The sequence below is a fragment of the Oryzias melastigma genome, linkage group LG19 (assembly GCF_002922805.2).
Source record: "Oryzias melastigma strain HK-1 linkage group LG19, ASM292280v2, whole genome shotgun sequence".
NCBI lineage: Eukaryota > Metazoa > Chordata > Actinopteri > Beloniformes > Adrianichthyidae > Oryzias > Oryzias melastigma.
The window spans coordinates 8,956,830-8,976,305 of NC_050530.1; the positions used below are offsets into that span (position 1 = coordinate 8,956,830).

The following is a 19,476-nucleotide window of genomic DNA, read 5'->3' on the forward strand; positions in this document are numbered from 1 at the left end:
AAAAAAAGAAAGAATTGAATAAATAATAAAATACATTTATGAATAAATAACCAAAGAATCAATTAATTAAATAATACATTAATAAATAATTTAATTGATAAATACTTAACAGAAAAATAAATAATTTGATAATTAAAAAATAGAAAAAATCATTTTTTTGATTATTAATAGTTCACTTTTTACCAATTATTAAAGCAGATAGATGTTTTATTTAAAATTAAAATATGTATCTTTGTTTTTTTAGGCACACAATGGAACAGCAATGAACAAAATCTATAAAAAAAGGAAAATAGGAAAATCTAACGCAATTTATTTAAGTTTTTCTTTCTTTTTTTCTTTCTTACAGTCGAATTATCTTATATTTATTTAAAAAAAAAGACAAAATGCAAAGCAAAAAAAAACCTTCTTAATTAGAAAAAAAAATCCTTGTATTGTAAATCATGTATTTTCATGACTGAAAGGATAAAAAGCTGCAATTAAAGCATCCTGAAAGTAAATTATTTTTTATAACTGCTAAAAGAATCTCTGCACTGTTATGACAGAGCACAGATTTGTAATAATTCCCCAAGAAATCTTCAGCAGAAAGCCCTTCATTTCTTTTCTTTGATTTTTGGAAATCCTGACACCTGTTTTCATCTGTCATTTTAGACCTGAGATTATGTCACATCTTAATATGGACTGAAAATCCCTCTAATCCCAAACTTTAGCTCTTCTATATTAATGTCATTGCGTTAATTAATTACAGTTTAATTTGGCTCTGAGTAACGAGGAGGAGGGACGTTTATTTTTGGTGTTGTGCAAAAGGATTTGAGTCCTCAAAGCATCAATAATGAAAATATGAAGGAGCACACACCTCCAAGAGGAGCTCATGTATATAAAGCTGTGTGTTGTTCACTGTTGTGAGTCACTGGCAGACATCTATTGTGTTACCAGTCCAGGTAAGGGCCTTCACATTTTTGTGTATCGTGGTGATTTTCAGTAAAAAATAAGTATTTATTCATGTATTTCTGGTATGCAGCACCTTTAAAATAACAATTTGATTCAGATTAAACTCATGTTTTATAAACTGGTAACAGATGATTGTAACTTTATGGGTAAATTATCAGAATTATAAAATAATTTTTTTTTTCAGCTAAGAATGTCAGATTTGTTTGCATTTTTATAAAAAAAAATCTTATTTTTTTGTGCAGTATCAGTGATAACTGTCACTTTTATCAAGTGAAATATTCTTTTTTGTTTCGAGATTTAAATGAAGTTTATTTAAATTTAAGTTAAAAATTAAAAAATCAAGTGAATGACATGGATTTTTAAAATTTAAGGGGTGCAACCTTTTTTATTTTAGTTATTTTAATTTTGTTGATTTATTTATAGGTACTTAGAGCACAAAAGTTACTTTTTAAGCTTTTTTTCTGTTTGGGTTTTACAATTATAAATAGCATTTTTAAACTTTTAAGTGTAGTAAAAATATATTTTAAGGATAGTGACTACAGATCATTTCTTTGCCATATAATGTCAATTTTCAAAGAAAATTTGATATTTTTATGTACTTTTTTCCACATTATGGCTCATTAGCATATCTCTGACTATAATCATGGTGTCATGTGTATTTCTGTTACCCTTGTGCCTCCTGAGGTCCAGTGGCGGCTCAGTCGGTGAAGCCAACATGTTAAATTCCTCTCCCGATCCTTCATCTGCTTTCCGTCCAAGCCCCCGCTTATCATTCTCGTGCTTGGCGATCTTGGCCGTAAACGTGTTTATAGAGATTGGATGGATTTGTGAATACGACGTGAATATACAGTCAATGACATCCAGCCTGGAGGAACATCAAAGTCTTTAATATTAAATTCTGTTGTTTCTAAAAGGGTTAGGGATGACAAACTGTAATGGACTGGTTTTTGTGTGCACCCAACTGACCCGATGGATGTCTCTCCAACACATTCTTCTGAGTTAATTCAATTAAGCTTCCAGCTGCTCCATTATTCTGGTTAATAGGATGTTCGTCTGGTATTCTATCTGGCTTTTCTTGTTTTAACATGTGCTCAAATCAATAGTCTAAATATGTTTGTGTTCAATTTTGATGCAGCTACAAATAGTCCCCCCATTAGTGAGGATAAGAACTTAATACCTTCTTATTCGTTTGTATTTTAGTCTAGACTGGGGTCTTTCACCCGTCCTTTGTGGGCTCTCTGGCTAAAGAAAAATAAAGTTTTTTCCTTTTAAAAAAGTAGCTGTAAGGTGAAAGTAACATTTTCACAAAGTAATCCAACTAAATTCAACTAGTTAATAAGCATTTAAAGGAGATCATATGTCACGGGTCAAACTAAAATATTTTATCTAATTTTTGTGCGCTGTGTACCACGAAAAATTAATTGGAAATCAGCATTAATGCACACCAGATTATAAAATGGATTTCTTATTTTTTAACAAATTCAAATATTTAAGTGTGTCGATAAATACAGTGAGAGTCATTTAATTAGCTCAGATTTATTAAGTTTTGGTTGGATTTATGTATTTTTGACAGATACCACCAGCCCTCCAGATCATTTTATTTTATTGTTATTAATGGCTTGATGTTATCTGTCTGCTTATTTCTAACTAGTATAATTTTGACAGAATATATTTTTATGGAGAGTAAAATACTGAAGTTATTTAAGGTTTTAGTTGATTTATTCTGAAATAATATTCTTGCCTTTTTATTATTCATAATTATGTTAAAAATGTACACTTTAAAAGTTTTAAAAATTGGCATTCTGTTAGTTTTTTGGAGTATTTTGGCATTTACTGAGATTTTTTAAGCTATTTTTAGCTAATATTTCAGCTACGTGCTAGCTGTTTTGGCTAACTTAGGCTTCTTTAAATATTTTTTAGGCTGTTTTGGAGTTAGGCTAATATTTACCTGCTAGCTGTTTTGGCTAGTTTAGTCTTTTTTCAGTTTTTTAGGCTATTTTAAAGTTATTTCTAGCCATTTTTTCAGCTACAAGCTAGCTGTTTTGGCTAACTTAGGCTTCTTTAAAAGTTTTTTAGGCTGTTTTGGAGTTAGGCTAATATTTATATGCTAGCTGTTTTGGCTAGTTTAGGCTTTTTTCTGTTTTTTTAGGCTACTTTAAAGTTTAGCTAATTTTTTCAGCTACTTGCTAGCTGTTTTGGCTAACCGAAGTTTTTTAGGCTAATTTTGCATTTAGCTAATATTTTAACTGGCTATCAACTTCAGTGATTTTTAGCTATCAATTTCAGCATCTTTAGCTATCAGCACTAGCATCTTCAGCGACCAAATTTCAGTTTGTAGCATTCACACTAGAATTGTTGCAGGTAATATTTTTTATTTATACAAAAAAGTTACTTTTTATTAATCACAATGGTAACATTGACTTGTCTTTGTAGCTCCTGCTGGGTTTTGGTCAGTAAAAAATTGACCCGAATGGTTCTGTAAGGTTGCGGACTCCTGGTCTAGACACCTGTTTTGGTTTTAAAAGAAAGCCCATATTTTTGACTGCTCTCTTGACTTTCAGAATGTCCTGCATAGATGATCACAGGTGAGTCAAATAAGCCTCAAAATGATTTTTACACATACAAATCCCTGATTTATTTCTTTAATTTCTTCTTCAAACTTTCTTCACTTAGAGGGCATCAATATGGTAAGGAATCTGTTCATTTCAGACATATTTGCTCTAACATTCCTTCCATCACTAAAAAATATCCGTGTTTTTGTTTAGAGGAAGAGGAGGAGCTGGGAGAAGAAGGTGAGACTGATGTTGTGTTATTAGATCATTTTTTTCTAACATTTAGAAAATTTTTATCCACAAAAATATGCAAAAATTGGAACGGTTTTCTTTTTTTTTTTCTGGCTTTTTGGTTCTAAAGAAGAGCGCCCCAAACCTAAGTAAGAAAACAAATCAGACATTTGACCAAAAACGTTTGAATTTCATGCATTTTGACGTAAATTCCTGTTTTTTCAGGCCGGTGGTCCCACAAATTGTAGCCCCTAAGATCCCAGAGGGGGAGCGGGTTGACTTTGATGTATGTCTGCACACATTTGCAGCTTTTCATCAGAATGAGTCCAAAACTTGTGTGCTGGTTGTTTGTTAGGACATCCACAGGAAAAGGATGGAGAAAGATCTTCTGGAGCTGCAGACTCTGATTGATGTTCACTTTGAACAAAGAAAAAGAGAAGAAGAGGAGCTGATCGGACTCAAAGAAAGGATTGTAAGTCCTGTAGTCTTATTCCATTAAAGAAGTAAAATGATGATTTGAATATAGCGTCTTTTTCAGGAGAGACGAAGAGCCGAAAGAGCCGAGCAGCAGCGAGTGAGAGCCGAAAAGGAGCGCGACAGACAAACGAGGCTTGCTGTAATAAATCTTTTCATATATTCTAGAACTGTTTCAAATAATATAATTTGACCAAAAACCCAGGAGCAATTAGAAAATAGATGTGCTCCACAGGAAGAGAGGCAAAGAAAAGAGGATGAGGAGGCAAAAAAGAGAGCAGATGATGAGGCCAAAAAGAAGAAGGTGCTCTCCAACATGGGGGCTCACTTTGGAGGCTTCCTTGCAAAGGTACAGGAAGTTTGTTTAAATTTTAAGCGACAGGTCAGGTTGCTTAAAATTATTTTCCTGCAGGTAGAGCAAAGACGAGGTAAGAAGCAAACGGCGAGAGAAATCAAGAAGAAGACCCTGGCTGAGAGACGCAAGCCGCTCAGTATAGAGAACCTGAGAGAGGACAGCCTCAAGTCAGTGAGGATCATTTAAAATGGTTGAAAAATATGAGTGTGTCGCTTTACTTGATGATGCATTGCAGAGAAAAAGCGAAGGAGTTGTGGGAGTGGATCTACCAGCTGGAGTCAGAGAAGTTTGACCTGACTGAGAAGATGAAGAGACAGAAGTATGAGGTTAGGACCACCAGGATCACTAACTTTCCTAAAAATGATCACATTTATTAATTAAAAACCTCTTTTTAAACCATAATTTCAGATTAATGTTCTTCTGAACAGAATTCAACATGCTCAAAAATTGTGAGTAAATCTTCAACACGTGTCATTTAACTTTTAGTGATTTTTTATTTTTTGGTGACAGTTAAATTTATGATTTGTGTATTTTTCTTTTCTCTTTTTCTAATGCAGCAAAAAGGGTCATGGGAAAGGAAAGGTCGGAGGACGCTGGAAGTAAAGCAAAATTTACAGGAACATATTTATTTGATTTGCATTTGTAGCTGTTAAAATACAGGCCTGAATGAAATAAAGAAATATAAATGACGTTTGAGTTTATCGTTTTTGTGTTTTATGACAATCAAACGTCATTTTAACTTGTTGTATCTTGTAAACGAATTCCTTTCAAATACTTATAACAAATCAAAACACTTTCACTTTTTCTGTTCCACAAAGATTGCATGGACATCATTACTGCTCCCATCATGCCTTGCTTCAAACCCGGCCTGGAGAGCCAGGCTTGCTGCTTTCTTTGCAAAACCTGCTTCCTGCTCTTTGTTTAGATCCAAAATGTACCTGGAATGCAAAAAATACAATTCATACTGAAGTTCATCCCGCACCAACATCAAATATTTAAAAAATACATTTAAAAAATATATATTTGTAAATTTGCATACTTATAATTTATTTACTACAAGACAGGAAATAAAACACTTAGTGGAACAATACATGCTGTGCTTCCTAAAATTGTGTGGTCGGCTTTCGCCAGTTATTATCGGGTGCACACGTATTACTATGTGGTGCACACCAGTTAATATCAAGTTACAATCTAGTGATGATAACTGGTGCACACCAATTATTATCTGGTGCACTCCTGTTGCAATCTGGTGTGCACAAATTATCTGTTGCTCATGATTTACTATCTGGTGTGCACCAATCACTACCTGGTGCACTCCTGTTGCTATCTGGTGTGCACAAATTACTATCTGTTGCTCACATGCTACTATCTTGTGTGCTCACCAGTTACTATCCCATGCGCACAAGTTACTATCTGCTGTGCACAGGTTCCTATATTGTGCTTACTATTTACTATCTGGTGCGCACAAGTTACTATCTGGTGCTCACCAGTTACTATCTGGTGCGCATGAGTTACTATCTGGTTCTCACCAGTTACTATCTGGTGCGCATGAGTTACTATCTGGTGCTCACATGCTACTATCTTGTGTGCACCAGTTACTATCCCGTGTGCACAAGTTACTATCCTGTGCTCACCAGTTACTATCTGGTGCGCACCTTTCACTATTTGGTGTGCACGTTACTATTTTGTGCTCACCAATTACTATCTGGTGCGCATCAGTTACTATTCGGTGCTCACCAGCTATTATCTTGTGCGCGCCAGTTACTATCCGGTGTGCACAAGTTACTATCCTGTGCTCACCAGTTACTATCTGGTGCGCATGAGTTACTATCTAGTGCTCACCAGTTACTATCTGGTGCGCACTTGTTACTTTTTGGTGTGCATATGTTACTATCTGGTGCTCACCAATTACTATCTGGTACGCATGAGTTACTATCTGTTGCTCAACAGTTACTATGTTGAGTGCACAAGTTACTATCTTGTATGGACAATTTACTATCTGTTGCTCACAATTTACTATCTGGTGCACACCTGTTTCTGTCCAGTGATAGTAACTGGTGAGTACCAGTTACTGTTAATGTCTGTGCAAACTTGTTACTATCTGGTGCACAAAAGATATGAGTCCCTTTAGGGACTCTATCCAGTATATAGGAAAGAAAGCACACAAAAATATTTGGTGTTCAAAGTCCAAATTCTGTAGAGTTCCAGCCATTTTGCTTTGGTGGCTGAACAGTCACCATGGCAGCCAAAATATGTTACTATAAAAAAAAAAAACTCACTTGGCCAACTCCATGACGAGTACAGCGTCTGGTGCTGCAATCTGTCCCAACATGGGGCCTAACTGGTGCAGGCAGCTTCATGGTGCAGCCCAAAAATAAAACCCAGAGAAAGCATGAATTGTTATTTTTGTATCATATCAATAAATGAAACTCAAGACGATGATGTTGTTGGTGGTAATGAGATAGAACGCCTCACCTTACAGAAAAGTAAATGAAATTAAAGAAATGGGAGTATTTCTGCTTGTCTGGGAGTTTGTGAACTGATTCCAAGGGAAGGAATGTCAAGGAGACTCCATTCAGGTGCATCAAATCTAAAGAAGATATACGATTAATAATTAATTGTTAGTTTATTTACTTAACATGGTGAAAAATTGGCTTCAGACATATGAGAAACATTTTGATTGGGATTTTCGCATGTGATTAGTTTACCTCCATCCATCCTAGTTCTAAATGTAGATACCTTTAATCATCAAAGATTTCAGGTCAATCTGCATGGATGACTTCTCTGTTTCCTTTTCAGGTTTAGAAGTAGAAAGATTTCTCCGTCTCCTGGACAAAGTCTGGAACAATCCCTGCACGTTTGCAAAAGAAATGTCCTGCGCCGTCTAAGAAAACAAAATAATCCTTCAAATAGATACAAAATAGTAACTTTTTCAGATCATTTCAGCGTCAATACTTTATTTTACCTTGATGTGTTTCCCATTTTGTGTCTTCATCATGCTCATGTCATCAGTTTCAATCCCAAATGAGAGGTAGGGGCTGGAAACGATGTCTCCCCAGTATCCTCTGTACGCCACCGAGTCTCCCGCCTGCCAGGATGCACACTCATGTGAAATACTTTTTATTAAACGTATACCTTCATTTTTATTTCCAAACACGCCAGCGCTTACTCGACTGAACACTCTCGATGAGAGCAAAGTGGGGTTGGGAATTTGATAGATGCCTTCCCTCATTTCAAACGCCAATCCCTGCCCCCTCCATCGCTCATACTGCCGTTTGTTTATCACGCCACACTGTGCACAAACAGGAGCAGATGACCAGATAAACTAAAAACCTCCCAGCTCATCATTAAAGTGGAAAGCAAAAACCAACGACGGGATGTTGACCCCTTTCTTGTGAAGCTTCATGTGAAGGTCCCAGTCGAAACAGCCTTCCCGGGAGTCGTAGCGTGAGCCCAGATGCTGCCGCACTCGGTAATCCCAGGCTTTGGACATGGAGACTGGAGCTGGATGCTGAGATGAGGATGACGAGGTCCATGACTTAAATATCTTGGCTAATTCATCTCTTTCCTTAAACTGTAAAAAAAAAAGGTTAAAACTAAAATGAGACAACATTTTGCAGTTAGTATTTAGTTGATCGATCTGGATTTGATCTGATCAGAACCAACAATGTATTAATATACAATTAATGAACTCAGTAGGGGTGGGATTATATATGTTTTTCCACTACTTTTCAAGCAATAAATCTAAATCTACTTGACTTAAATTAATATTTATTATAATTAATATGACCTAAGTGTGTTTTGGATGCATCACTGCAAAAATCTCTTTGTTATAAGTAATTAAAGTTATGTTCTTCTTACATTTACGTTCATTTTCTTTGTTTTTTTCCATAAACAATGCATTTTTTATTTCTGAAATGAGTTGGATATACACTACTGTTCAAAAGTTTGGAGTCACTTAGAATTTTTTTTAATTTTATTTTAAAAAAACAGTTTTTTCTACTCTATTCAAAATCATTATTATCAACATTCATTGAAATCTTCAGCTTTTTGGCAAATTCTTATAGCTTATGCACCAACAACAAGACATTTGCAGCTATATTAGCTATAGAGTGTTTTTCTGATTAGATTCATTGAAAAAAAATAGTATTTTTCTTTCAAAAATAAGACAGTTAAAAAAATAAACTTGTCAACTGTAGTTTATCTTTGTGATTTTTTTTGTTATATTGTCTAGTTTGTTAAACCTTTAGCTGCGTTGTGTTGAAGCAGTCGTGTGTGCTCGTCTCTATTGTCTCGGTAACAAACAGATGGAGCTGTGATGCCGCTTGTCGCACAATTTCCTCCGTCTGACTTCGGATTTCACAGTTCCCAAACACTTCAAGGAAAACTTCTGTTTTCTCTGAAAAGAATAAAACAAGATGGGAAAGTAAAGGCAAAGCTGACTTCTACTAAATGAACATTTCCGTTAAATCCAACCTACCAGTGGTTCCCATGATTTCTTGAGGAATCAGAGCTATGTAGAGCAGCAGCATCTGCCGAGCCACCAACTCCATGCAGGTTTCTGTCACATATACCTGCAATGAGCCAGAGCTTAGACCATCAGGTACATTTTCTCAATAGTAAAATGTAATGGAACTCACATGGAGACGTTTATCCTGCAAACCGGCGATAGTCTTTAAGATATGTCTTGGATCTCCACTGCCAACCAGTAGAACTTTGATTTCATCCTCAGATCCAACAGGACCTATAAGTAGAGGCAGCAGCATACCATAATCCCACCAAGAATGTACCAAAACCAGATTAATATATATAATATATTATATATATATATATATATATATATATATATATATATATATATATATATAATGGGGCCAGACCCGGCCCTCTGGGTAATGATAGCCCTCCAGATCATTTTATTTTATTTGTTATTTATGGCCCGATATCTTGCGTTCATTTCTAACTAGTATAATTTTGACAAAACTTATTTTTATGGAGAGTAAAATGCTAAAGTTATTTAAGGCTTAAGTTTATTTATTCTGGAAAAAATATCCTTGCCTGTTTATTCATAATTATCTTAAAAATGTACACTTTAGTTTTAAAAATTGGCATTCTGCTAGCTTTTTGGACTATTTTAGCATTTACTAAGATTTTTTAGACTGTTTTTAGCTAATATTTCAGCTACATGCTAGCTGTTTTGGCTAATTTAGGCTTTTTTCAGTGTTTAGGCTATTTTAAAGTTTAGCTATTTTTCAGCTACAGTACGTGCTAGCTGTTTTGGCTAACCTAAGTTTTTTAGGCTAATTTGGCATTTAGCTAATATTTTAGCTGGCTATCAGCTTCAATGTTTTCGGCTATTAGCTTCAGTCATTTCATCTGTAAACTTCAGTGTTTTCAGCTAACAGTTTAAGAGTTTTTAGCTTTCAATTTCAGCATCTCAGCACTAGTATTTTCAGTAAGCCAAATTTAGCTTACAGTATTCTCACTAGCATTGTCGCTTGTAATACTATATATCTAGTTATAATTACGTGAAAAAATTATGGTTTTAAATTTTGAAAAATTTCGTTTTAGTGTGTTCAATAAATGTTTATCATGTTCGGCCTGCGACCTAAGGTGTGTTTTGGATTTTGGCCCCTTGTACGTTAGAGTTTGACACCCCTGTGCTAATGTGTATTTGCTTTTGATTTTAGGTGTTACAAAAAATCTTATGTTTTTTCCAAGAGTGTGGTCTCCAACTTTGTGATGAAGTGGAGCTTTGCCAAATTTAAAGGCATTCATCTTCTGATATATTTTCACCCAGCTCTCTTTTTCTGACAATGTATTACTTCCATATATGGAATATATCATCAATACATTGTTGCTCAATATATTTGGAAATATATGATCACTTTGTAATTTATAGAGTATTGTTATCAACCTTTGTAGGGTAGACTCATTTAAATACCACCTGTGATGCTATAAACACACCTTAGTTCCTCACCACAGCTACCCTTGTTCACCCCCCTCGCCAATTCTGTTATTATTATTATTATTTTTTAATTATATATTATTTTTCTAGCAATAATAATAATAAAAAATCAGTCAATCTTCTTACCCAAACTGAGCAGGTCCAGTGCAGGACTGAACCCCCACCAGGTGATACACCCCGCCCCCTCAGACTTCCGTCCAGAACTCATCCCGTTATGACCAAAAAACAAAAGAAACTCCTTCTTCGATTAAAATGGTTTGTTTATTTACACCTAAAATCCTTCTAAGTTAGCAGAAAGAGCAAAAATAGTAAACGTCCTTCTGCAACATGTTATATATCCTATTAATAAACGCACTTGAGCTGAGTAAAGTTTCCTCACCGTCCTGAGAAAAGTTTGGGTTCCGTCGCTAAGCAACCGCTTTTAAAGCAGGGCACACGCGCGCCCTCTGCTGGTGACATAGATTATTGCTTTTTTGTTGTTAATTTCAAATTGAAGATTAAAAAACTATTTTCTACTACTAATATGTTATTTGAGGACAAATAAAAAAATAACAAATAATCTATGTGAGGCTTTTATGTGTTTATTAGATTTACAGGAATTTTCTTGCACAACAACAAAAGCTAGCCAAATAACAAACAAAGAAAACAAAAAACAAAATGAAACCAACATAACATTAAAGCTAGAAACTATCATATATTTTAGCTAACATGTATTCCATGCTGATGTTGCACTTGCTGGTTTACAAGTTCTGAGGTCACGTTGGGTTGAGGATAGAAAGAGAGATTATCTTATATAATCATGCAAGCAAACACTCATACAAAAGTACTTTGAATACTTTAGTTGTAAATTTTGCAATAACTTTCTTGGTTGAATCCCAGTGGGAGACCACCTTAATCCACTAGATTTACAAAATAAATATAAACAACAACAGAACTTCCTTTACACCATAACCCATATCGTTTGAAGGAAAAAACATGAACACAGAACAAATCAAACGTCAAATAAAACCCCAGAAGTGAGTGGGTTAACGAGGTTTTGCTTTCAGCGCTGCATCAACCTCTTCCTCAGGCATGAGCGTGTGCCACTGCGCCACTGGACGCCTGGGATTCGCCAGCATGTCCGACCAATGACGCAGGCCAACTCCTGTGGCTCCATAACCCATGAAGGTCTTTCCGATGGGGTCATTGCTCCCCAGCTTGTCGTAATCATAGACTGTGATGACCACCTGGACTTTCTGACAGGAGAGAGACAACATCATTGACACTACAGTGGCTGTTACCTGTCCAAAGGGATCATTATTCCAAATCCTACCTGGATTTGCTCAAACGGGACCTCAAAGCTGAAGCTCTCGTTGAAGTAGGGGTTGAGGGTGTTTTTCTTGACTGTTGTCTTCTTCTTCTTTATACGTTTTCCATTTTGTTGCAAAACGATCTTCACGTATGGGTCTAGTGTAGGAAAATAGGACACATTAGCATTTCCTTATATAGTAATTTTTTTAAGCAAGATATTTTTTAAAGTTTATCACCTGATAAGCCGCCAACATCCATTTTCTTAAGATTCTTTGCTTCCATAATATTTACAGTCAGTTTTCCAGCTGTGGGTACGTAGCGAAGAGAAATGCAAACATCGCCTAGTTTTTCCTGTTGGGTAGAAATGCAATTGCGTTTTTGCTATCCTATTTCAGTGGAAATGTGCCACTTCAAATTAAACGTGTACCTCCTCCTTCTCTACGCTCTCCAAATCTCTCCATTGCTGCATAGGCTGACCCAAATCAACGCTGTTCATGGGAATCTTGATGTCTCCTATCATGTCGTGTTTGGAGAAACGGTCAAAGTCAAAAACCTGCAGGACCAACGTCTTTCCACCCAGCTCTGCGTATGGAATCTAGAAAACAGACATAAATGGGGTTAGGATATCGGAAGTTTACCAAAAATAAGAAGACTTCAAGTATTTGTTATAAAGTATACTTAACCCCTTAATGCCCATTGTCTCAAATATGCGACAAACTAAATTACTTGCATGTAGTATTTACTTAAAACCAAAAACACAAGTGAATATATTTTTTTATACTTGGAAATAAATCCAGGTGTTAAGGGGTTGAGTATAGAAAAGTAAATTTCCCAAGTGTACCAAGTACTATTAAAAAGTACCGTATACTGGCAGTTTGCTAACAAGTGAACTTCTTGGGACTAAAAAGTATACTTAGAGGTATCCATAAAATAACTTTTTCTGATATTTTATTAGTTTACTGGCAATAAATTCGAAGTTTATTCTGAGTTTATTAAAGTTTACTTAAAGTAGGTAACCTTTTACGTTCATGAAAGTACACTTTGAAGTATGTCTAATGTAGTTTTTAAGGTTTGCTTTTACTTTATAAGTTATAAAGTTCTACTGATTAGTGTATGAAAATACATTTTTAATATACTGGAAATATTCCAAGAATACATCTACTCCACTTTTAATACTGTGTAAAAAAATGTTTAAGGACAGTGACAAGTATAGGCTAAAGATATTTAGTCTTTTAGTATAATCCAAATATATTTAGCATTAATTTATTTTCTTATAAACATAAACTTGTAAAGATGATCTCAAATAAGAACCTAAACTATAAATCTTAATTTTAGTTTTAAAAAGTATACTTAAAACAAACTTTACTTGTATTTGGGTGGAATGAAGAGATGTAAAGGACAGAGCGAGGTACCTTAAAGATGAAAGTCTCGTTAAAAACGGGGCACAGGTTTTTGCGTTGAACCTTAGTCTCGTACTTCTTCTTTTTGTCAGGCAGCAGAAATACTTTGACGTATGGATCTGAAGTTCCTCCCATGTCCATAGCGGCGAGGTCCTGGGCCTGTAGAATGCCCACAATGAGCTGGAAAGAGGAGAAGGGTCAGAGAGTGCACTGACTAGAAAAAGAGATTCCATCCATTGAATGGTTGCAGGACTGACCTGTGAATCTGTAAAGTTGTAGTCCAGGGAGAATTCCAGCCTTCCGAGCTTTTCCTGCTCTTTTTCCTCCTCCTCACCTCCTTCCTTCTTCACCTCTCCTTCCTACAAAACAAAACAATCCACACATTTTATAATCACTGAAAGATGCATAACTACCAAAATAAGAGTTTTCCGGCTCGCCTTTTCTCCAGGTTCTCCTTCTCCTTCCTTGGTCTTCCTGCGGCGGCCTGCCTTCCTCTCCCGCGCTTTCTTTGGCTTTTTCTTTTTCCCAAAACATTTCTTGAAAAGACAGAAGATGAAGCAGGCCACCAAAACCAGGACCAGCACGACAATGGCTCCCACTGCCCACATAGGAACTGCAAAACAGTTTTATTTGCAAGTACGTCATGAGTCTTCTAAAATGAATAATTGTGTTAATGCTGTACTATAGTGATTCTCCTGCTCCTTTCCGTACTTTTTTTACACTTTCAGCAAATTCAGTTATCTTGGTATCAAGACTTTCTGCTTGTTCAAGACATTACTGCTTGTATTCTTGGTAATCATAAACTTTATAGTTTTTGAAATATTGAGAAAAATATACACTATAGGAAATGATAGAGAAATTCTTAAAATTTTAAGTAAATAACTAACAATCCTTCAAATATATTCATGGGCTATGTTTTCATCTTTTATATCAATTTTAAAAAAATTGGTTTAGCTTTTGTTGTAGCAACAGGCTAGCGTTTTTGGCTAATTTCTTAACTACTGGGGTTTTTAAGGCTAATTTAGAGTTCAGCTTCTATTTTAGCAACATGCTAACATTTTTGAGTAATTTATTTTACTGAGGAATGTTATGTCAATTTGGAGTTTAGCTAGTATTTAAGCAATGTGCTAGCTTTTTGGCTGATTTGGCATCCACTGAAGTTTTCTTATGCTAATTTGGAGTTAGCTACTATATTAGCAACATGCTAACGTTTTTGGCTAATTTATTATCTATTGAGGATTATATAGGCTAATGTAGAGTTTAGCTTCTATTACATCAACAAGCTAAGATTTAATGATTTTATTTAATGATTGATTTAATTTAGTTTACTAAGAAATTTTAGGCTATTTTGGGGTTTTGCTGGTATTTAAGCAACAAGCTAGCTTTTAGGCCAATTTATGGCATCTACTGACATTTTTATTCTAATTCGGAGTTTAGCTCATATTTAAGCAAAACACTAAATATTTTATTTTTGCAAAATTAGCATGTATAAGAGATTTTTAAGCAATTTACAATATGTTTCAGAAATTTACATCAACTTCAGTGCTCTTTCATAGTTCCTTAACAAAATTTCCAGCCTTTTAGCAAATTTAATATTTTGCAGATAGTCTTTGTATTTTCAGCAAATCCCTTGTTTATTTTATTATTAAAAAAAGATGTTTTTAAGAACTGATAGAAATGAGTGCTTGACGTAAAAAAAAAAAAAAGATGAAGCTGCTACTTATCAGTTGACTGAGCATGTGTTTGGTCAGATAATAACGTGCTTCTAGCTGGGAGTGGTTCAGAGGAACCACAGCTACCAGTTCAACATTAACTGCTTTACTGTGAGCACCATAAACAGTAATTTGGGAACTTTTTGCAACGTCATGAAGCGGCTGAACTCATCTGCAGGCTGTTCGAATCTGTTCATAAGTGCAGAAGTGTTTCTGAATTTCTGTGGCCTTACGTGATAGATGGCCCAGCTCATTCATGAACTTCTCCTTCATGTGGGTGTAGTCGTGGCCCGGGTGGTGTTCTGCATGTGGGTGTTTGTGATGATGCTCGGGATGAGTGGGCTCATGGTGAGTGGGCTCGGTGGCTTCCTCGGATTCTGGTTCTGCTGGCTCGGCCGCCCGCCGGGCTCGGACCCCGTCTCCGAGAAGCCTCATGTCAGCTGTCAACACAACAGAATCAAATAATTTCTGTTGGCCCGTCACGCCGTCAGCCACACATTTTCACATGTAATCCCCGTGCTCATGTGTTGCTGTAGAGTCCAGGAGCATGGAACATCTCTAAGCCAGATGCTCAACATGGCTGACCCTAATCCCTCTGTTACTCGCATACTCTCTGTCATCTCCTCCATCGTCCACTCCCACATTCATCCCCATTTTTCCATCATCATAGTCTCCGCTAGAGACTGGATTAAACTCTGGCACTGCAATATTAATCCAAAATTACTGATTCTCCAAGCTTTAGTAAGTAGAGAGTCTCCCACTGTCACTGTTTCCCCTCTTTCTGCAAAGTTCTCTGTCTGTTTTAGCACAGAAAGACCAAAAATAGATGATTTTTAATGGGCTTGTAAATAGGACAACACTTCAAATGGAGCAAAAGTTCACATTTAAATGAGCTCCACAGGTTAAAGATTTATTTTTATTGCAGACAGGAAAAAGTTTAGTTTGAATGATGAGATAAAACAGATTCAACAGGTTTATATAGAAACAAAACATTTTTCTTTTGTAAAATTTCCCCTAACAAAGATTGAAGACGAAAGACAAATATATAACCAATAGTGACATACAAGTAGCAGTTTCTGTGGTCAACATAATTTTATTTTTAAGGAGAAAACGATCTGGACCATTATAGGTTAAGAAAGAATCCCAACTCATCTGATTTTTTCTGAATTAATCAAAATTTAATTTAGTTTAATTGTTAACAATGACATGTCATAAATGATAAAAGCATAAGCAGTCATTTATTTTGCAACTTTGAATTTCATTTTAATCAAAATACATTTAAAATTTTAGAATTTTTCTTACCTGCTGATGATTTTTCTCTTTGCCTCCTACTTTCTATAAACAGCTATACAAGAAACTCTTAGATTTAATAGTATTCTTTACAACTTCTACTTTTGCGCGTTAGAATATTTGAACATTTACCAGCTCGCAATTATTGTGCAGCCCATGACTGACAGACTCCCTGAAACCTTTTCCATCAAAGCGCTGTCAAATCACCAAAGCAGTGTTGTGGTTTAATCCCCCCTCTACCCCTCCTCCTGATATTAGAAGGCTGAAAACACATCTGTTGCTTTGTCGAACCAACAAAGACATCAAAATTCAGAAAAACCGACAGGTTTTCATCGTACAATCTGAAATTTAAATCACAATTTAGATCTTTATTTGGGAGAAATGTGTACTGTGTTAATGGGAGTGGGGGGTTGTTTACTTGGCGGATCATGTATTGCATCCAGCTCTGCACTAATCCCCTCAACATGCAGTAACTGTGCCAACACTCAATCTAGTAACAAGTTAAAGTGACTAGTCTTCCATCTTAAACTCTTTATCAGAGGTGTCAGGTTGTCACTGCTCCATTTCAGGCTGCTGCTTCCAAAATGCTAAATTAATTTAACTAACTATTTAACTTATTAGACATAGTGCTCTTTATTTGAATGCTCAATGTGGTTAAGAGGATAAAGTTATTCTACTTATAAATCACCATGAGAGACATAATCTAAATATTTATATATTTATGTCAATCACATAACATGATTTCTTTAATAATTTACTTGTATGTTACTTCTGCAAATAAGTATTTGAACACCTAAGAAAAAAACATTTCCTGTAGTTTTGTACCATGTTTGTACACACAACAGGAAGGATTTTTGGCCCACTCCTCCTCACAGATCTTCTCTAGATCAGCCATTTTTTGGGGGGCTGTTGTTGAGAAACAGAGTTTGAGTGGATTTTCTTTTAGGTTTAGGTCTGGAGACTGACTAGGCCACTCCAGAACATCTCAGCATCTCAAAATACATGGCCCCGGTCATCCTCTCCTTAATACAGTCGTCCTGTCCCAATGTGAAGAAAAACACCCCCATACCATGATGCTACCACCCCCATGCTTCACAGTACAGATGGTGTTTTGGGGATAGCACTCATCATTTTTCTTCCTGCAAACGCAGCGATTGGAATTAGGACCAAAAAGTTCTATTTTAGCCTCATCTGACCACAAGTTCTCCCATGATTCCTCTGGATCATCCAAATGGTCACCTGGACATTTGCTGGTTTAAGCAGAGGAACCATGACGTCTTAAAGTATTACCAGCAGTAACCTTAGAAACGCTGGTCCCAGCTCATTTCAGGTCTGACCAGCTTCTCCTGTGTAGTTCTGGCCCGAGTCTTCCACTTTCTCAGGACCACTGAGACCCCAAGAGGTGAGATCTTACATGGAGCCCCAGTCCGAGGGGGATTGACAGTCATGTTTAGCTTCTTCCATTTTTTTCTAATTGCTCCAACATTGGATATTTTTTCACAAAGCTGCTTGGCATTGTCCAGCCTTATGGAGGTCTACAATTTTATGGTGTCTTTTGACAGCTCTTTGGTCTATGGCATTTTAGTGGTTACTGATTGTATGGAGTGGACAGGTGTGATGTATTTATGCATCAGGGATATTTGGAGTGGAAGAATATTTAAAGATGGATTAACTGGTCTTTGAGGGCCAGAATTCTAGCTGATGTGTTCACTAATTTGCACCAGTAGTGTAAAAATAAAATACACATTTCTAGATTTTTCTTTTTAACTTGCATCTCACAGTGGACATTCACTTAAGATGAAAATGTCAGACCACTCCATGATTTCTGAGTGGGAGAACATGCAAAACCACAGGATGTTCAAATACTTTAAGATTACTGCCATTACAGCTAGGCAAAGGGAAGGAAAAATAAAACAAAAAACACACAAATTTGATCACATCATCAAAAATTCTCATCTTGTCCTGAGTTGGCAACATTTTTTTCCCCCATTAACCAGATTAAAATCTCCAGACATTGCAAGAATGACTGCAACAGCTTGAACATATAGAATAAACCAACTTTATTTGAATCTTTCCAAATTCTGACAATATGGCAGGGACACTGAAATGTACAGGATAAAAAAACTGTCTAGAAATGGCTCTTTTGCAACAATGTTAACCAGTAACTTTAACGGAAGATAAATCTCAGACATATTTAGAAAATATTCGAGGTATAAGGTTAAGTTTTCTGTGTTTTTGGTACATTATAGGGTAAATTGTGAAGAATTCTTTCAAGTTTAATCAGATCCATTGACCTTATTTGAGAAACTTTGCAAAGCAGGAAGCTTGTGTCTGTGTGCTGCAGCGACTTCTACAGAGTGTGTTTATCAAACAGGTATTCGCCCAGAGAGCCATTCGTCTCCGATGTAACCAGGCGGCCGAGGCTTCCGATGTAATCTCCCAGCGTCTTGATGGTATCGTGGCTGTCGATGAGGAAGTGCTGCTCAAGGAAATCGCAGAACTGTGGAAGACAGAAAAATGTTAGGTACACTTCAGAATGATGCGACAGCTCGGGGACGCCAGAATGGTGCCACTTACATGTGCATCATGGTGAGCGTCTGCTCTGTGGTGCACATCAGTGATGCATTTGTTTAGAGTCTTCTGGTAATCCAAGGAGTATGTCAAAGCATCCAGGCCACTTTTCCAGTCATCTTTGCTTGGTTTCTGGAAGCGAGAAAGACACTTCCTTAAATTTTCAGGGGGTGAAAGCATAACAAGAAAAGGTGAGGCCTTTTAGAAAACCAACATACTGCAACATTTTGAAGCAAAATCCGGCCTCCTCTCAAGTTCTGGTATTCCAGAAGCTTCTCGGCTTGATCCCTTTCCTTCTCGGAGCGTTCCAGGAAAAAACTGGAGAATTTTGGCAACGCAACATCATCCCTGTCAAAATACATCCCCTGCAAAACAAAGAAGATTAAGAGATGACAGCAGAAACTAGCATTAGTGAGTTTTAACGGCACAGAATGTAGCTGAATAATAATCCTACCAGGGACAGATAGGTGTAGGAAGCATTCAGCTTCAGGTTGATGAGCTTGTTGATGTCTCCTTCGGTCTCTGCATGGAAGTTGTGTCTGACTGCAGACTGCATTTCTGAAACAGAAGTAAAACTCAGCTTTTTTTTCCTATTTTTTTAAAGGAGAAAGTGGTAGAATTTTGACTAAAAAGACGAACAGCTCCGCTAACTAACCTATAGTTTGGAAATGTGAAGTACGACACA

At 36.2% G+C, this 19,476-nt stretch overlaps 4 protein-coding genes across 9 annotated transcripts; 1 reads left to right on the top strand and 3 right to left on the bottom strand.

Moving 5' to 3' along the window:
• The first annotated feature begins 3,245 nt into the window (after positions 1-3,245).
• LOC112154618 (troponin T, slow skeletal muscle) lies at positions 3,246-5,232 on the top strand. 4 transcript variants are annotated; one of them, XM_024285702.2, is made up of 13 exons: positions 3,246-3,309; positions 3,382-3,533; positions 3,622-3,635; positions 3,714-3,740; positions 3,862-3,880; positions 3,957-4,017; positions 4,087-4,203; positions 4,270-4,347; positions 4,441-4,554; positions 4,618-4,727; positions 4,796-4,886; positions 4,969-5,009; positions 5,118-5,232. In XM_024285702.2, exons 2-13 carry the CDS (start codon positions 3,511-3,513, stop codon positions 5,161-5,163), a joined length of 741 nt encoding a protein of 246 aa, XP_024141470.1. In that variant the 5' UTR covers positions 3,246-3,309; positions 3,382-3,510; the 3' UTR covers positions 5,164-5,232. The 4 variants fall into 4 exon arrangements, with proteins under 4 accessions (XP_024141470.1, XP_036073193.1, XP_024141471.1 ...); XM_036217300.1 differs by having other exon boundaries at positions 3,862-4,017; XM_024285703.2 differs by lacking the exons at positions 3,862-3,880; positions 3,957-4,017.
• Positions 5,161-10,952, bottom strand: LOC112154615 (dynein assembly factor 3, axonemal). 2 transcript variants are annotated; one of them, XM_024285698.2, is made up of 11 exons: positions 10,908-10,952; positions 9,201-9,304; positions 9,041-9,134; positions 8,805-8,959; positions 7,946-8,134; positions 7,730-7,852; positions 7,526-7,648; positions 7,300-7,444; positions 7,036-7,150; positions 6,840-6,914; positions 5,161-5,498 (listed from the first exon to the last, which is right to left on the bottom strand). In XM_024285698.2, the coding sequence occupies exons 3-11, from the start codon at positions 9,111-9,113 to the stop codon at positions 5,357-5,359; spliced, it is 1,140 nt and encodes a 379-aa protein (XP_024141466.1). In that variant the 5' UTR covers positions 9,114-9,134; positions 9,201-9,304; positions 10,908-10,952; the 3' UTR covers positions 5,161-5,356. The 2 variants fall into 2 exon arrangements, with proteins under 2 accessions (XP_024141466.1, XP_024141465.1); XM_024285697.2 differs by having other exon boundaries at positions 10,655-10,950.
• Positions 10,953-11,089: 137 nt separating this feature from the next.
• syt5b (synaptotagmin Vb) lies at positions 11,090-16,424 on the bottom strand. 2 transcript variants are annotated; one of them, XM_024285699.2, is made up of 9 exons: positions 16,233-16,424; positions 15,164-15,370; positions 13,656-13,831; positions 13,476-13,577; positions 13,231-13,398; positions 12,246-12,413; positions 12,055-12,169; positions 11,841-11,974; positions 11,090-11,763 (listed from the first exon to the last, which is right to left on the bottom strand). In XM_024285699.2, the coding sequence occupies exons 2-9, from the start codon at positions 15,363-15,365 to the stop codon at positions 11,554-11,556; spliced, it is 1,275 nt and encodes a 424-aa protein (XP_024141467.1). In that variant the 5' UTR covers positions 15,366-15,370; positions 16,233-16,424; the 3' UTR covers positions 11,090-11,553. The 2 variants fall into 2 exon arrangements, with proteins under 2 accessions (XP_024141467.1, XP_036073191.1); XM_036217298.1 differs by lacking the exon at positions 16,233-16,424 and having other exon boundaries at positions 15,164-15,711.
• A 1,832-nt stretch (positions 16,425-18,256) lies between these two features.
• Positions 18,257-19,381, bottom strand: zgc:56095 (uncharacterized protein LOC406286 homolog; the record flags this gene model as incomplete). Its single annotated transcript, XM_024285706.2, is given in 4 exon segments — positions 18,257-18,720; positions 18,798-18,923; positions 19,010-19,156; positions 19,246-19,381. Coding segments are annotated over 4 exon segments (525 nt in total). The 3' UTR covers positions 18,257-18,570.
• Between the last annotated feature and the right edge of the window lie 95 nt (positions 19,382-19,476).

What these genes read in the sequence shown, in the direction of transcription:
- LOC112154618 (XM_036217299.1), top strand. Translation starts at nt 3,808, where the DNA reads ATGCAAAAATTGGAACGGTTTTCTTTTTTTTTTTCTGGCTTTTTGGTT. An exon ending in ACAGACAAACGAGGCTTGCT is followed by an intron (nt 4,348 to 4,440) that starts GTAATAAATCTT and finishes TGTGCTCCACAG; the next exon opens with GAAGAGAGGCAAAGAAAAGA. An exon ending in TGAAGAGACAGAAGTATGAG is followed by an intron (nt 4,887 to 4,968) that starts GTTAGGACCACC and finishes CCATAATTTCAG; the next exon opens with ATTAATGTTCTTCTGAACAG.
- LOC112154615 (XM_024285697.2), bottom strand. Translation starts at nt 10,736, where the DNA reads ATGAGTTCTGGACGGAAGTCTGAGGGGGCGGGGTGTATCACCTGGTGG. An exon ending in TGCAGGATAAACGTCTCCAT is followed by an intron (nt 9,135 to 9,200) that starts GTGAGTTCCATT and finishes GGCTCATTGCAG; the next exon opens with GTATATGTGACAGAAACCTG. An exon ending in CTCGTCATGGAGTTGGCCAA is followed by an intron (nt 5,499 to 6,839) that starts GTGAGTTTTTTT and finishes TTTGCATTCCAG; the next exon opens with GTACATTTTGGATCTAAACA.
- syt5b (XM_024285699.2), bottom strand. Translation starts at nt 15,365, where the DNA reads ATGAGGCTTCTCGGAGACGGGGTCCGAGCCCGGCGGGCGGCCGAGCCA. An exon ending in ACGAGACTTTCATCTTTAAG is followed by an intron (nt 12,414 to 13,230) that starts GTACCTCGCTCT and finishes TCTGTTTTCTAG; the next exon opens with ATTCCATACGCAGAGCTGGG. An exon ending in TCCCGTTTGAGCAAATCCAG is followed by an intron (nt 11,764 to 11,840) that starts GTAGGATTTGGA and finishes CTCTCCTGTCAG; the next exon opens with AAAGTCCAGGTGGTCATCAC.